The sequence below is a fragment of the Leucoraja erinacea genome, chromosome 7 (assembly GCF_028641065.1).
Source record: "Leucoraja erinacea ecotype New England chromosome 7, Leri_hhj_1, whole genome shotgun sequence".
Classification (NCBI taxonomy): Eukaryota; Metazoa; Chordata; class Chondrichthyes; order Rajiformes; family Rajidae; genus Leucoraja; species Leucoraja erinaceus.
The window spans coordinates 5,964,219-5,980,973 of record NC_073383.1 but is presented as its reverse complement, the minus strand read 5'-3'; the positions used below and the strand labels follow the sequence as shown (position 1 = coordinate 5,980,973).

The 16,755-nt window shown below is 47.1% G+C and overlaps 1 protein-coding gene across 1 annotated transcript in view; it reads right to left on the bottom strand.

The window, feature by feature from the left end:
* Nucleotides 1-15,211, bottom strand: part of nostrin (nitric oxide synthase trafficking) — a 58,154-nt gene extending 42,943 nt beyond the window's left edge. The window contains exons 1-2 of the mRNA XM_055637688.1: nucleotides 14,977-15,211; nucleotides 4,432-4,517 (exon numbers count right to left, since the gene is read on the bottom strand). Coding sequence (XP_055493663.1) covers nucleotides 4,432-4,517; nucleotides 14,977-15,003 — 113 coding nt within the window. The 5' untranslated portion in view covers nucleotides 15,004-15,211. The remainder of the gene's footprint in view (nucleotides 1-4,431; nucleotides 4,518-14,976) is intronic.
* Nucleotides 15,212-16,755: the final 1,544 nt, after the last annotated feature.

Genomic DNA, 16,755 nt, shown 5'->3' with positions numbered 1-16,755 from the left:
AGAATATAAAGCAGGATAGTAAAAGCTTCTTTAGGTATATGAAGAGGAAACAATAGTTAAGACCAAAGTTGGACCCTTGAACACTGAAAAAGGTGAATTTATTATGGGGAACAAGGAAATGGCAGATGAGTTGAACAGCTACTTTGGATCCGTCTTCACTAAGGAAGACACAAACAATCTTCCTGATGCACTAGCCAGAGGATATGGGATAACGGAGGAACTGAAGGAAATTCACATTAGGCAGGAAATGGTGTTGGATAGACTGATGGGACTGAAGGCTGATAAATCCCCAGGGCCTGATGGTCTGCATCCCAGGGTACTTAAGGAAGTGGCTCTAGAAATCGTGGACGCATTGGTGATAACTTTCAAATGTTCTATAGATTCAGGATCAGTTCCCGTGGATTGGAGGGTAGCTTGTGTTATCCCACTTTTTAAGAAAGGCGCGAGAGAGAAAAAACAGAATTATAGACCAGTTAGCCTGACATCGGTGGTGGGGAAGATGCTGGAGTCAATTATAAAAGATGAAATAGCGGCACATTTGGATATCAGTAACAGGATTGGTCCGAGTCAGCATGGATTTACGAAGGGGAAATCATGATTGACTAATCTTCTGGAATTTTTTGAGGATGTAACTAGGAAAATAGACAAAAGAGAGCCAGTGGATGCAGTGTACCTGGACTTTCAGAAAGCTTTTGGTAAGGTCCCACATAGGAGATTAGTGGGCAAAATTAGAGCGCATGGTATCGGGGGTAGGGCACTGACATGGATAGAAACTTAGTTGGCAGACAGGAAACAAAGAGTAGGGATAAACGGGTTCCTTTCAGAATGGCAGGTAGCGACAATTGGGGTACCGCATGGCTCGGTGCTGGGACCGCAGCTATTTACAATATACATAAATAATTAGCAAATTTGCAGATGACACAAAGCTGGGTGGCTGTTTGAACTGCGAGGAGGATGCTATGAGGATGCAGGGTGACTTGGACATGTTGGGTGAGTGGGCAGATGCATGGCAGATGCAGTTTAATGTGATGTTATCCAGTTTGGTGGCGAAAACAGGAAGGCAGATTATTATCTGAATGGTGTCAAGTTGGGAAAAGGGGAAGTACAACGTGATCTGGGGGTCCTTGTTCATCTGTCTCTAAAAGTTAGCATGCTGGTACAGCAGGAAGTGAAGAAAGCGAATGGCATGTTGGCCTTCACAACAAGAGGAGTTGAGTATAGGAGCAAAGAGGTCCTTCTGCAGTTGTACATGGCCCTAGTGAGACCACACGTGGAGTATTGTGTGCATTTTTCGTCTCCAAACTGGAGGAAGAACATTCTTGCCATTGAGGGAGTGCAGCGTAGGATCACGAGGTTAATTTCCAGGAAGGCAGGACTGTCATATGTTGATAGAATGGAGTGGCTGGGCTTGTACACTCTAGAGTTTAGGAGGATGAGAGGGAATCCTATTGAAACATAAGATTATTAGGGGTTTGGACATACTAGAGGCAGGAAACATGCTCCCGATGTTGGGGGAGTCTGGAACCAGGGGCCACAGTTTAAGAATAATGGTTAAGCCATTTAGAACGGAGATGAGGAAAAACTTTTTCACACAGAGGGATGTGAATCTGTGGAATTCTCTGCTTCAGAAGGCGGTGGGGGCCAATTCTCTGGATGCTTTCAAGAGAGAGTTGGATAGAGCTCTTAAGGATAGCAGAGTCAGGGGATATGGAGAGAAGGCAGGAACGGGGTACTAATTGTGGATGATCAGCCATGATTACATTGAATGGCGGTACTGGCTCGAAGGGCCGAATAGAAACATAGAAATTAGGTGCAGGAGTAGGCCATTCGGCCCTTTCGAGCCTGCACCGCCATTCAATATGATCATGGCTGATCATCCAACTCAGTATCCCGTACCTGCCTTCTCTCCATACCCCCTGATCCCCTTAGCCACAAGGGCCACCTCTAACTCCCTCTTAAATATAGCCAATGAACTGGCCTCAACTACCCTCTGTGGCAGAGAGTTCCAGAGATTCACCACTCACTGTGTGAAAAAAGTTCTTCTCATCTCGGTTTTAAAGGATTTCCCCCTTATCCTTAAGCTGTGACCTACAATGGCCTACTCCTCCACCTATTGGCTATTGTTACACCCGAACTGAAACCGGTGTTCGGTGGTTTAACCACAGATCAATCCTCAGAATCTGCGGCACTTGGTGCGTTGGAATTTTATCACTTCCCGAGACACACCAAAGACTGATTTCTCATTCCAAGCCATTAAAATTGCATCACGAGATCTTGGTTCCTGGCATTAAAAATAATTAAACGTTTGGCCCACAGCATGGAATGCAATGTCAAAGCTCAGTTAAAACACACTGGGACCAGTGCTGACAATCCTTTCACCAAAGGAACGCCGCAGAGAATCATTATTTGATATTAATATCGCAGCAATGGACCACATACAACACTGATGGCTAAACAATAGACAATAGGTGCAGGACGAGGCCATTCGGCCCTTCGAGCCAGCACCACCATTCACTGTGATCATGGCTGATCATCCACAATCAGTACCCCGTTCAAACATTCTTCCTACAAATGGAAACTAAGCCAAGGGTAACATTTCAGCTGTTAAAAAAGATGAAGGGGAAGGACATTTTTGTGTTGGAGAAATAAGTCTCCCAGATACCAGGGCAACTAGACTTTAGATGTACCAAAACAGCCATCGTGACCCATGGAAGGGGCAACAGCTATGCAAGTCTTCCTGTCATCCATGTTTTGGCAGCGCCCTTGATGTAGCGACTATTTGCATACCTTGGGTATGCAAGCAACGAATTTCATATATGACAATAAACTATTCAATTCAATTCTAACAATGGGCGTTGACATCCAGCTACAGGGGTGGGGGGGGGGGGGGGGGGGGGGGGGGGGGGGGGGGGGGGGGGGGGGGGGGGGGGGGCATGCTGCAAACACACGCTAACAGAAAAGAACACTTTGCCACTCGGACTAAATGAATCACCGCGGTAACAATGACCAGATGGATGATCATTCCCTTTACGCAGAGATTTTTAGTTTAGTTTAGAGATAAGCGTGGAAAGAAGGGTGACCTTATCGAAGTGTACAAGATCATGAGGGTCGTGGATAACGTGAACGCTCACAGTCTTTTTCCCAGCGTAGAGAATTCTAAAACTAGAGGGCACAAGCCCCTGTCCAACTTTCCCGAGTTACTCACAAACTCTCCCGAGTTTTCCCTACGATTCCAACTCGGGGAATGTCGGGCAATGTCGGTAGCGAGTCTGTAGGAGCCCGTAGCGGCTTGTAATGCCAGCCGTAGGAACTCGGGGCATCAGGTAAGTCGGGACGTTTTTTCCCCAACACGTTGAAAAATGTCTACGAGTTAAAAAAAATAGCCCCAAGTACCTACGAACGGCTATTACCGTAATTCTCCGAGTTCGAATCAAGGGGAAAACTCGGGAGAGTTCGTGAGAAAGTGGGACGGGGGCTTTAAGTTGAGAAGGGAGAGGTTTAAGAGGGACCTCGGGGGCAACTGTTTCACTCAGACGGTAGTCTGTATCTGGAACAAGCTGCCAGAGGAAGCCAAGGAAGCTGATACAATTATGACATTTAAAGGGCATTTAGACGGACACATGGATAGGAGGGGTTTAGAGGGATGTTGGCCAAATGCAGGCAAATGGGACTAGTTCAACATGCCAACTGGTTTAGTTTAGTTTATTGTCATTTATTGTCACCGAGCTACAGTGAAAAGCTTTCATTACGTGCCATCCACCCAGTCGGTGGGAAAACGATACATGATTACAATCGAACCGTCCACAGTGTGCAGTTACATGATAAAGGGGACAATGGTGGTCTGGAGGTGCAAGGAGCACCGCCACTCCTCCTAGTGGTGGGAGGAGCGGCTCTGCTGTCAGTGCCCGAAGGAAGGACTGGTGATGGGATCTAGGGAGTGGGCAGGGCTGAAGATGTCCTGGTTGGGTTGCTCCTAGGCCTAGTCAAGCTGGCCATCCACGAGTCACAGCGCCTTGCCGCTTTACCGGGGTTACGTCCGCGCCCGGGTGTGGTTAGAGAGGGACAAAGTTGTACTGTAGTTAGTAGTATATTTGTAACTTAGTCGTTTAGTATTCAGTGTCCGAATAGTTTGGTGATTTTGTAATATGGTGGTTTTATATCGTGTTCGTAATCAAATAAATTATTTTTTGATAGTGCCAGATAAAGTCCAGTAATAGAGGGGACATGGACAAGGTGGGCCGAAGGGCCTTCTGCAGGGCTGCACAGCTCTGGGACTCTACAACCACACAAGAGTATTTCTCATCTGGCTGTAAACGGGCCAGCAGGGTCCGGGATAAAAGGTGCTTGCAATAATTAATGGAGTCATCCGTTCCACAGTGAAATGGCTGATGTTACACGGGAAAATGTCACCGCCAACCAGACGTACTCTACCTCTGCTGTAGGACGGAGATGAGCTCCTTGCAGTAGTTGTCGCCGGTTTTGGCAAACTTCTTGATGTGCCGATAGATGCGGTCGTACTGAAAACAATCAGAGACCAGTGAATTAGGTCATGTTCATTAGTGATAGGAGCAGAGTTAGGCCATTCGGCCCATCGAGTCTACTCTCTGCCATTCAATCATGGCTGATCTATCTCTCCCTCCTAACCCCATCCTCCTGCCTTCTCCCCATAAACTCCCGAACACCCAGAATGGGCGCCCAGTCTCATCACACTCTAAAATGATTGCTACTCATTTTATACATTAATTTTTCAAAGTTTTCAAAAAAACAGGCACTGGTTGTACATGGCAAAAAACAAGACCCTTCGGCCCACCATGTCTACGTCAAATTAGCATCATTTATTTTCCCCACACAGCAACCCTTTACAGCTCAGTCATTGGAATGCATGGACAGGACCTTTAACTAGACTCGCAGAGCCGTACAGCACAGAATCAGGCCCTTCAGCCCACTGTGTCCATGTTATGCCAAGTTGGCATACTGGGCTAGTCCCATTTGCCTGCATTTGGCCAAAACCCATCTGAACCCTTCCTTTCCATAGATCTGTCCAAATGTCTATTAAAAGTCGTCATTGCATCCACTTCTATAACGTCCTCTGGCAGCTCGTTCCGCATACGGACTACCATCAGAGTGAAAAAGTTCAATTAAAGATAGACAAATAGACGCCACCAATTCTTAGCATGAAATATCCTGAAGGCCAATCTGCAAAGTAGCCACTCCATAGCTTGCTGATGCAGATTATGTCACAAATTTGATGAAGATACTTCTGAATAAGTTAGCAAGTAGGTTGAGGAGGGCAGGATAGTAGATGTAGTCTCTGTACACTATTATAAGGCCTTTGGTAAGGTTCTGCATGGCAGGCTGCTCTGGAAGGTTAGATCGCACGGGATCCAGGGAGAGTTAGCTGACTGGATAGAGAATTGGCTTCAAGGAAACACAGGGCGACTTAGTTTAGTTTAGAGATACAGCATGGAAACAGGACCTTCGGCCCACCGAGTCTGCGCCAACCAGCGGTCCCTGCTCACTAACATCCTACACACACTCGGGACAATTTACAATTATACCAAGCCAATTAACCTACAAACCTGTACCACTTTGGAGTGTGGGAGGAAGCTAAATCTCGGAGAAAACCCACACGGTCACGGGGAGAACGTACAAACTCCGTACAAGCAGCACCAGTAGTCGGGATCGAACCCAGGTCTCCGGCGCTGCAAGTGCTGTAACGGCAGCAACTGTACCACTGTGCCACCATGGCCGCCCACAACGCTTTACGAGGGGCGCACGAGGATTATGGACCAAGCGTGGTAGTGGAAGGTTGGTTTTTCAGACTGGAGGCCTGTGATTAGTGGTGTGCCTCAGGGATCGGTTCTGGGCCCATTGCTGTTTGTCATCTGTATCAATGATCAACATCCAAATGTCTATTAAACCTGCTCTAACCTACTCTAACCTGCTGCTGACCTTCTACCGCTCGTCCATCGAGAGCCTGCTGACATACTGCATTACAGCATGGTATGGCAGCTGCACCATGGCAGACAGGGAGAGGCTTCAGAGGGCAACCAGGACAGCGCAGAGGATCATTGGCTGCCCTCTCCCCTCCCTGATGGACATCTACACCTCCCGCTGCCTTAGCAGGGCAAAGAAGATCATCAAAGACAGCTCCCATCCTGCGTTTGAACTGTTCGACCTGCTGCCCTCTGGAAGGCGCTATAGGTGCATCAAATCCAGGACAAACAGACTCAGGAATAGTTGCTTTCCGAGAATTATAACTACTATAAATTCAAATTCACACATACACTGACTACACCGCCCAACACGGACTTCCATCTGTATATATGTATATATGTATGTAGCGCCGCAGAATTTGTGCACCTATTCCCGCCCCCACCCCCCCCCCCCCCCCCCCTTCTGTTTTTTGTTTTTTCTTTTTCTTGTTTTTTGTGCTAAATTGTATGTATGCACTGAGTACGAGCAGCTTTCACTTTCACTGTACATGTATAGTGACAATAAATGGCATATCTATATCTATATCTATCTAACATCATTCATCTATCCCCGACTAGTCTGAAGAAGGGTCTCGACCCGAAACGTCACCCATTCCTTCTCTCCAGAGATGCTGCCTGGCCCATTGAGTTACTCCAGCATTTTGTGTCTATCCCCGCGATAGTGGAAGGTTGCTTTTTCCAGACTGGAGGCCTGTGACTAATGGTGTGCCTCAGGGTTCTGGGCTGGGCCCATTGCTGTTTGTCATCGATATCAATGATTTGATAAGAATGCACAAGGCATGATTAGTAAGTTTGTAGGTGAGACTAAAGTAGGTGATATCATAGACAGTGAAGGTTATGAAATATTGCAGCAGGTTTTTGATCAGCTGGGCAAGTGGGTTGGGGAATGGCGAATGAAGTTTAATGCAGATAAGTATAAAGGTGTTAAAGGGCCTGTCCCACTGTACGAGGTAATTCAAGAGCTCTCCGGAGTTCAAAAACAAAAAATCAAACTCGTGGTAAGTACATAGAATGTAAGTAGCGGGTACGTTGGAGCTCGGGACGTCTCTTAGCGGCTCGTAACGCTAACGGCAGGTACTCGGGAAATGCGGTAAACTCTTATAGACTCGTGAAGATTTTTCACGATGTTGAAAAATGTCCACGAGAGCCCCGGGTACCTACGAGCGGCCATTACCGTAAATCTCCGAGTTCGAATCGGGGAAACTCGGGAGAACTCTCGAATTAGCTCGTACAGCCCTTCACATTTTTGGAAGTCAAACCAGGGCAACACCTTCACAGTGAAGGGGTCTGGGGAGTGTTACGGAGCAGAGGATTCTAGGAGTACAGGTACCTGGTTGCCTGATAGTGGCATTACAAGTAGATAGGTTGGTGAAGAAAGCTTTCAGTACATTGGCCTTCAACATTCAGGATATTGAGTAGAGAAGTTGGGATGTTATCTTACAGTTGTGGCGCCACCTGGTGGTTAGGCCACTTTCTGTGCGAACTCGCGGCATTCGGGTGCAGGGTCACTTGGCTGGGTTTGGTGGGAAGAAGTGGTCACGGGGTTTGGGGGTTAGTATATATCATGAACCCTGGGTGACCTTCCCCCATTCGCGTGTGTGTGTGTTCTCTTTACTTTGCCAATAAAGGTCCCTTTGTTTCACCACACAAGGCTTGCTTATTCATAGAAACATAGACAATAGGTGCAGGAGGAGGCCATTCAGCCCTTCGAGCCAGCACCGACATTCATTGTGATCATGGCTGATCGTCCCCTATCAATAACCCGTGCCTGCTTTCTCCCCATATCCCTTGACTCCACTAGCCCCTAGAGCTTTATCGAACTCTCTCTTAAATCCATCCAGTACTTGGCCTCCACTGCCCTCTTTGGCAGGGAATTCCATAAATTCACAACTCTCTGGGTGAAAACGTTTTTTCTCACCTCAGTCTTAAATGGCCTCCCCTTTATTCTAACTGTAGCCCCTGGTTCTGGACTCGCCCAACATTGGGAACATTTTTCCTGCATCTAGCTTGTCTAGTCCTTTTATAATTCTATATGTTTCTATAAGATCCCCCTCATCCTTCTAAACTCCAGTGAATGCAAGCCTAGTCTTTTCAATCTTTCCTCATATGACAGTCCCGCCAACCCAGGGATCAATCTCGTGAACCTCCGCTGCAGTGCCTCAATCACAAGGATGTCCGTCCTCAAATTAGGGGACCAAAACTGTGCGCAATAGTTTGCCCGTCCATTTTGGGCGACCCGTCATACAGTTGCACAAGATGGTGGTGAAGCCATTATCGGAGTATTGTGAGCAGCTATGGTCACTGCGCTATAAGAAGGAAGTCACAAAGTGAAAGAAGGCAGAAAAGATTGACAAGACGCTGCTTTGCATGATCCCCTCTGTTCCTCAGTACAGGCACACCCCAAGGCTGTGTTCTTTCACCCTGGCTATTCTCCCTTTACACAAACCAGCTCACATCCCACCACAGCTCCGTCAACCTGTACAAGTACGCGGACGACTCAACCATCATTGGATTCATCACCAACAACCAACAAACTGAATACCATGCACAGGTCAACCAAGCAGTGACCTGGAGCACAGACCATGATCTCTTACTCAACATCAAATACAAAAGAACTCATCATCGACCCAAGACGCCAGCCATCCCCCAAAACTCCTGTGCTCATTAAAGGTGAATCCATCTCCATCACTGACACATTCAAACTCCTTGGAACCCACATCAGCAACAACCTCAAATGGAGGACAAACGCAGACCACATCTATGGAAAAGCCCAGCAAAGACTTTTCCATCTCCGACAGCTCAGGAAGTTCAGAGTAAGGTCTCATCTCATGCTCCGCTTCTATACAGCCATCATCGAAAGCATCCTCACTTCATCCATCACAGTCTGGTTCGGCAGTCTCGACTCACTCTCCCGGAAGAAATTACAGCGCATCATCAACAGAGCATCTAAAATTATTGGCTTACCCCTACCATCCCTTGAATCACTTTATCACAAACGGACATTACACAGAGCCCGCAAGATCATCTCTGATCCTACTCACCCTGCACACTTTCAGCTACTGCCCTCTGGGAGGCGCTACAGGACAATTGCCTCAAAAACAAACCGCTTCAAAAACAGTTTCATTCCCACTGCAATTAACATTTTAAACTCTGTACGGAGAGGAATAAGAATAAGCATGGCCCTTATGTATTATGTAATGCGTCTGTCTGTATGTATATCTATGCTATATGTTTAATGTTTGATGAAATGTTGGAACCTGTACCGAGCTGTACTGATAACAAATTCCACCAGCCTGGCTGTGTGGTCATTAAAATTCAATACAATACAATGCAACTCGAGGGCCTGAGCTATAGGGAGAGATTGGGCAGGATCAGACTATTCCTTGGAGTGCAGGAGGATGAGAGGCGATCTTCATGGAGGTGTATGAAATCATCAGGGGAATAAATTGAGTAAACGCACAGTCTTTTACCCAGGGTAAGGGTATCAAGAACTAGAGGACATAGGTTTAATGTGAGGGGGAAAGATTTAATAGGAACCCGAGGGTCAACTTGTTCCACACAGAGGGTGGTGGGGGTATGGAACGAGCAGCCAGAGGAAGTAGTTGAGGCACGGACTATAACATTTAAAATATATTTAGACAATGTTTGGAAAAGGTTTAGATGGATATGGTCCAAGCATGGACTGGTGGGACTAGTGTAGCATGGGCCTGTTGGGCCGAAGGGCCTGTTTCCATGCTAGCATTTTATGTGCCCATCAACACTCCAGATAGGAGACGGCAACAGTCCATTCAATTATAAGATCATAAGTGATAAGAGCAGAATTAGGCCATTTGGCCCATCAAGTCTACGCTATTCAATCATGGCTGATCCATCTCTCCCCCCCTAACCCCATTCCCCTGCTTTCTCTCCATAACCTCCGATACCTGTACTAATCAATAATCCATCCATCTCAGTCTTAAATATATCCACTTTCATTTCACTGCACATCTCGTATGTGTATGTGACAAATAAACTTGACTTGACTTGACTTGAAACGTTACTTCCTCACCATTGTGTACCAAACCTCCGGGGATAACAGTACGTGTTCCTTTAACCCTCAAATACTTTTTATTTGTCATAATCTAGTGGAACTGGATATTGCTACTTCCTCACTGCTCCAGTTTCTGGTTACCCCCAAAGGGGAAGGTTACTCATTTGTCCTTTATCTCTGAATATAGAATGATTTTACTTACACTTCCTGTAACCCCAACAACCATCAGGTTAATAAACAGAACAACCTCCAAATAAGTTCCGAACTATATAGACTTGGGGCCATTCTCACAGACACACACACGCACACACACACACACACACAGAACTTATATTTTTGTTATTACTTTCTTCACAGAGTACTACACACTTGGACACCTCCCTCCCCTATCTTGATCTCACCGTTTCCATCACAGGAGATAGACTATCAACTGACGTCCATTACAAACCCACTGACTGCCACAACTATCTCAACTACACTTCTTCCCACCTTGTTTTCTGCAAAGACTCTATCCTCTACTCCCAATTCCTCCGTCTAAGCCACATCTGCACCCAAGACGAGGTGTTCCATATCAATATAATAATAATCATCTTATTTATATAGCACATTTTTAGTCAACTTGCATTGACCCCAAAGTGCTTCACATAATTACATTACATTTACACACAGGCAAAGGTGGGTGAAGTGTCTTGCCCCAAGGGCACAACGACAGTATGCACTGCAAGCGGGATTCGAACCGGCTACCTTCCGGTCGCCAGCCGAACACTTAGCCCATTGCGCCATCTGTCGTCCCACATATCAAGACATCTGAGATGTCCTCATTCTTTAGGGAACGGGGGTTCCCCTCTCCCAACATCAATGAGGCCCTCGCATGCGTCTCCTCGATACCCCACAGCTCTGCTCTTGCTCCCCCTCCCCCCAGTCGCAACAGAAACAGAGTCCCCCTAATCCTCACCTTTCACCCCATCAGCCATCGCATACAACACATTCCTCCGCCATTTTCGCCACCTCCAACGGGATCCCACCACTGGCCACATCTTCCCATCTCCACCTTCCAAGGAGACCGTTCTGTCCGCAACTCCCTGGTTAACTCATCCCTCCCCCACCCAAACCACCCCTTCCCCAGGTACCTTCCCCTGCAACTGCAGAAGATGCAACACCTATCCCTTTACCTCCTCCCTTGACTCTGTCCAGGGACCCCGACAGTCCTTTCCGGTTAGGCAGAAGTTCACCTCTTCCAACCTCATCTACTGTATCCATAGTTCAAGGTGTGGACGCTTATACATCGGCGACACCAAACGTAGATTGGGCGATCGTTTCGCAGAACACCTTCTCTCAGCCCGCCTTAAACCAACCTGATCTCCCGGTTGCTGGACACTTTACTTCCCATTCCCACACTGACCTTTCTGTCCTAGGTCTCCTCCGTTGTCAGAGTGAGGCTAAACGCAAATTGGAGGAACAGCATCTCATATTTTGCTTGGGCAGCTTGCAGCCCAGTGGTATGAACATTGATTTGTCTCACTTCAGGTAGCCCTGGCATTCCCTCTCTCTCTCTCTCTCTCTCTATCCCTCCCCCACACAAGTTGCACCAACTTCTCCTTTTCACCCTACAAACAGCTAACAATGGCCCGTTTCCTTTATCATTATTACTTTTTTGCATATCATTGTTCTTCATCTCTCTGGAACATCATCGTCATGTCTCTCGTCTCTCATTTCCCTTTCCCCCGACTAGACTGAAGCAGGGTCTCGCCCCGAAACGTCACTCATTCCCCCTCCTGACCCGCTGAGTTACTCCAGCATTTTGCGTCTATCTTTGGTTTAAACCAGCATCTGCAGTTCCTCCCTACACGCTCACATATCTGTATTACTGCTGCTAGTAAATATTTCATTTTTCCATTTCAGGACACGTGACAATAAAACACTTCTTCATCGGTCAGAATTTTACCCCCTTGTTTAATCAACTCTGCTCCCCATTGGATTGCAACCTTGTCGTGGTCGGGGAGCTTGTGTGTCTCAGTGACCCCTAGAGCCCTGCCAGCGGGAGATTCGTCTCCTGTTAGGGTCTCCCATGCTGGACAGGTCAAAGGGTAGAGGCTAGACGAAGAGTGATCCACTGGTCCTCCAGGTTGGAGGTTGAGCACAGGGCTAACAAACCTCATCTCGTAAAACAAATATGTTACGGAAACAGCAACTACTGGGTGGAGGACCTTCGTTGTTGCCCTACATGCCAGGAGGCGTAATAGTCGGCTGCAAGTAAGTTTAATCTACTCTGAGATAGCTCCTGTTGGAGTACAATCTGCCTTCTCTCCCCTTCACCAGTCTAGTTTAGTTAAGGGAAACAGCACGGCAACGGGCCCTTCGGTCCACCGAGTCCGCACCGACCAGCGATCACCCCGTACACTAGCACCATCCTACACATTGGGGACAACTTACAATTTTACCAAAGTGATTTCACCTACAAACCTGCACGTCTTTGGAGTGTGGGAGGAAACCAGATGACCCGGAGGAAACCCACGTGGTCACAGGGAGAACATACAAACAGCAAATGAACAGACAGGACCCGTGGTCAGGATCGAACCCGGGTCTCAACTATCAGATCGTTTGCTACAGTTGCCAGCAATATAGTACTTCAGCTAGTTAGAGAGTTTTGTTTATTATTGTCATGTGTTCGAGGTACAGCTAGAAATTTTTTGTTGCCTGCTATCCAGTCAATGAGAAGACTGTACACAATTACAATCAAGCCGTCCACAGTGTACGTTTGCAGGGTAAAGGGAATAACATTTAGTGCAAGAAAACGTCTGATTAAAGATAGTACGATGTTCTCCAATGAGCTAGATTATAGGCTAGGACGGTAATAATTATCTGCCCCCCTAAATAAATACAATCTGGGATTGTCCGCAGGCACTATCCAAGGCCACCCCCTCAACACGTTAAGAATCTACTGAAAAACATTGGGCTAGATTCATTAATCATGGCCCGTGATTTGGGCCACGTACAGGCAAATATGCCAGCTTGGTCAGCACAGACAAGGTGGGCCGAAGGGCCTGTTAGCCAGCTGTACTGCTCCAAGACTCTGTGCTCAAATGCACACTCTTGGTCCAGCACGGATAAGGTGGGCCGAAGGCCCAGTTTCCCTGCTACACTGCTCCTTAACTCGTTGCTCAAATGCAGTCTTTTGGTGAGTACAGGCAAGGTCAGAAGTGATAGGAGTAGAATTAGGCCATTCAGCCCATCAAGTCAATACTCCACCATTCAATCATGGCTGATCTATCTCTCCCTCCTAACCCCATTCTCCTGCCTTCTCCCCATAGCCCCTGACATCCATACTAATCAATAACCAATCTATCTATCTCTGCCTTATCCCTCCACTGACTTGGTCTCCACAGCCTTCTGTGGCAAAGAATTCCACAGATCCACCACCGTCTGATTAAATAAATGTCTCCTCATCTACTTCCTAAAAGACTATCCTTTAATTCTGAGGCTATGACCTCGGGTCCCAGACTCTCCCACTAGTAGAAACATCCTCTCCACATCCACTCTATCCACGCCTTTCGCTATTCTGTACGTTTCAATGAGGTCCCTCCCTCATTCTTCTAAACTCCAGCGAGTACAGGCCCAGTGCCGACAAACGCTCATCATAGGTTAACCCACTAATTCCTGGGATCATTCTTGTAAACCTCCTCTGGACCCTCTCCAGAGCCAGCACATCCTTCCTCGGATTATAGTGCCCAGAATTCCTCACAATATTCCAAATGTGGTCTTACCAGCACCTCATAGAACCTCAGCATTACTTCTCTGTTTTTGTACACAAGCCCTCTTGAAATAAATGCTAGTATTGCTTTGCTTTCTTTACTACCTATTCGACTTGCAAATTAACTTTCTGGGAATCCTGCACCAGCACTCCCAAGTCCCTTTGCACCTCCGATTTCTGGATTCTCTCCCCATTTAGAAAAATAGTCCACACCTTTATTCCTACTATCAAAATGCATGACTCCACACTTTGCTGCACTGTATTTAATCTGGCACTTCTCTGCCCACTCTCCCATTCTGTCCAAGTCCTTCTGCAGAGTCCACGCTTTCTCTGCAGAATAAGAGGTAGGCCATTTAGGGAAAACCTTTTTCACCCAGAGAGTTGTGAATCTGTGGTATTCTCTGTCACAGGAGGCAGTGGAGGCCAATTCACTGGATGTTTTCAAGAGAGAGTTAGATTCAGCTCTTAGGGCCAACGGAATCACTGGATATGGGGAGAAAGCAGGAACGTGGTACTGATTTTGGATGATGAGCCATGATCATATTGAAGTGGCTCGAAGGGCCGAATGGCCCACTCCTGCACCTCTTTTCTATGTTTCTACACTACCTGCCCTACCACCTATCTTCGTATCATCCGCAGACTTGGCCACACAGCCTTCAATCCCCTCATCTAGTCACTGGTGGGCCGAATGGCCTGTTCCCCTGCTCTATCTGTCCCCAGCTCTGTGCTGAAATGTAGACTGACCGGTGGTCTTTTTCTCTGAAGAAGGGTCTCGACCCGAAACATCACCCATTCCCTTCTCTCCAGAGATGCTGCTGCCTGTCCCGCTGAGTTACTCCAGCGTTGTGAGTCTATCTACGGTTTAAACCAGCATCTGCAGTTCCTTCCTGCACCCTCCCAACGAGTTTCTTCATGGAGCAAGCAACATCCTGCGGGATACAACGCCTATCTATGACTGTGGAAACGCAGTTAATGGGCGAATCCCTTTATACTTGCATGGAAAATGACACAGTTTGGATATAGCATGCAATGCAGCAACCTATCTTTGGGGCAAAAACAACTTTGACATTGTTAACATCTGCAATACAGAGTTTAAGAATTTCCCCAAACTTTTGCCCACCTCTACATTAAGAGATTTCCAATTTCCCCACTGGTTTAGCAAGAAGCATGGACAAAAAAAACGCATTGATAGAACTTACAGTGCATCCAGTGACGGGGTCTTTCATCTCGCCCCCCTCTCTCTCTCCCTTTCCCCCCGCGGACCCACACACACACGTTTAAGGGAAAAGGTGCAGGCAGCGAGTTTCCACTTGAACTTTGAGCAGTCGTCTCTGATAAAGATACGGGCAGCAGGAGCGCGGCCGCCGGGTCCTAGTGCCCGCCCACCATCACTAACCCAGTCCAACCCTCTCCAGCCCTGGGCACAGAGAGGCCACGACTAGACAGACACCTCTGCAACGAGGAGGGGACTCTGTCTGTCAACATATAACCCGCCCCCCTGCTCCCTCACCTCCCAACTTTAGTTCAATTCCCATGAGAGAGAGAAAAAAAAACACGAGTTGTGGCTTTTCCATTCTAGTTATTACTCATCCCACCCACACTACGGAAATGTATAAATGTATTCAGTATACACCTAGATATCGGGGTACAAACTAAACGCATTGTGTGGCGTGGGTCTGATGGACCAGATGGTTCACAGGAGGTGGTCTTGGTGGATTCTAATGTGAAATAAACCATAAGGAATATCACCTGGCGTTGTGGCTTTTACGGAGTGAAATTACTCATCCGATTGGGATTGTATGTGGATGGGTGTAACCCACAATTACGTAATGGACAAGGATTGGTATGAATGCAAGTCGACACTGCGCCGATCTGCCGCACATACAAGTTCAGAGCTGTCATTTAGTTAACAGGCTGACTGTACAACTAGATCAAGATTGCCCCTCAGAATCAAACTGAATATGTCAAAGTTCCTTGTACGTTGCAAAACATACTTGGCTAATAAAGTAAGTATGAGTATGCGTATGCATGTAGAAACAGAAACATAGAAAATAGTTGCAGGAGTAGGCCATTCGGCCCTTCGAGCCAGCACCGCCATTCAAATATGATCATGGCTGATCATCCAAAATCTGTACCCCGTTCCTGCTTTTCCCCCATATCCCTTAATTCCTTTAGCCCTAAGGGCTAAATATAACTCTATCTTGAAAACATCCAGTGAACCGGCCTCCGCTGCCTTCTGTGGCAGGGAATTCCACAGATTCACAACTCTCTGGCTGAAAAAGGTTAATTTTCCTCATCTCAGTCCTAAATAGCCTATCCCTTATTCATAACTGCGACCCCTAGTTCTAGACTCCCCCAACATCAGGAACATTTTTCTTGCATCTAGCCTGTCCAATCCCTTAAGAATTGTATATATTTCCAATACACAGCAGTTACTGCAGAGATGTGGAGATAGAGTATGGAAACAGGCCCTTCGGCCCATCGAATCCTTGCCGACCCATTTATGCTATTCCTACACAAATCTAAAGTGTCAGAGGAAGGGTCCTGATCCGTAATGTCGCCTTTCCATGTTGTCCAGGGATGCTGCCTGTTCCTTGTTTCTACTATCCTGAACCAACTTCATATTGGGTCAGGCCACCCTTTTTGTAAGACGTTCTCCTCTCTCTGGCATTACCACCGCAGAAGCTGCCTGACCCGCTGAGTTCCTCTGGTACTTTGTGGGTTTTGTTCCAGACTCCATCGCCTTCCATTCCACGAGTCTCAGTCATGCAGACATCCTGACCACAACTTTGTGACCGGCACAATTTCACCTGGAAATTATGGGTGGTCCAAATGCCTCAAGATGAAGCAGATGGTAGATGCAGTAACACTCTGGAATGTGCAGGGCTGTATGTCCAACTTGTAGGCAATGTTGACTGTAATTGTTGTCCCAAACCGAGGTGACACGGTGCATCCCTTTATCAAGTGAGACAGTGCAG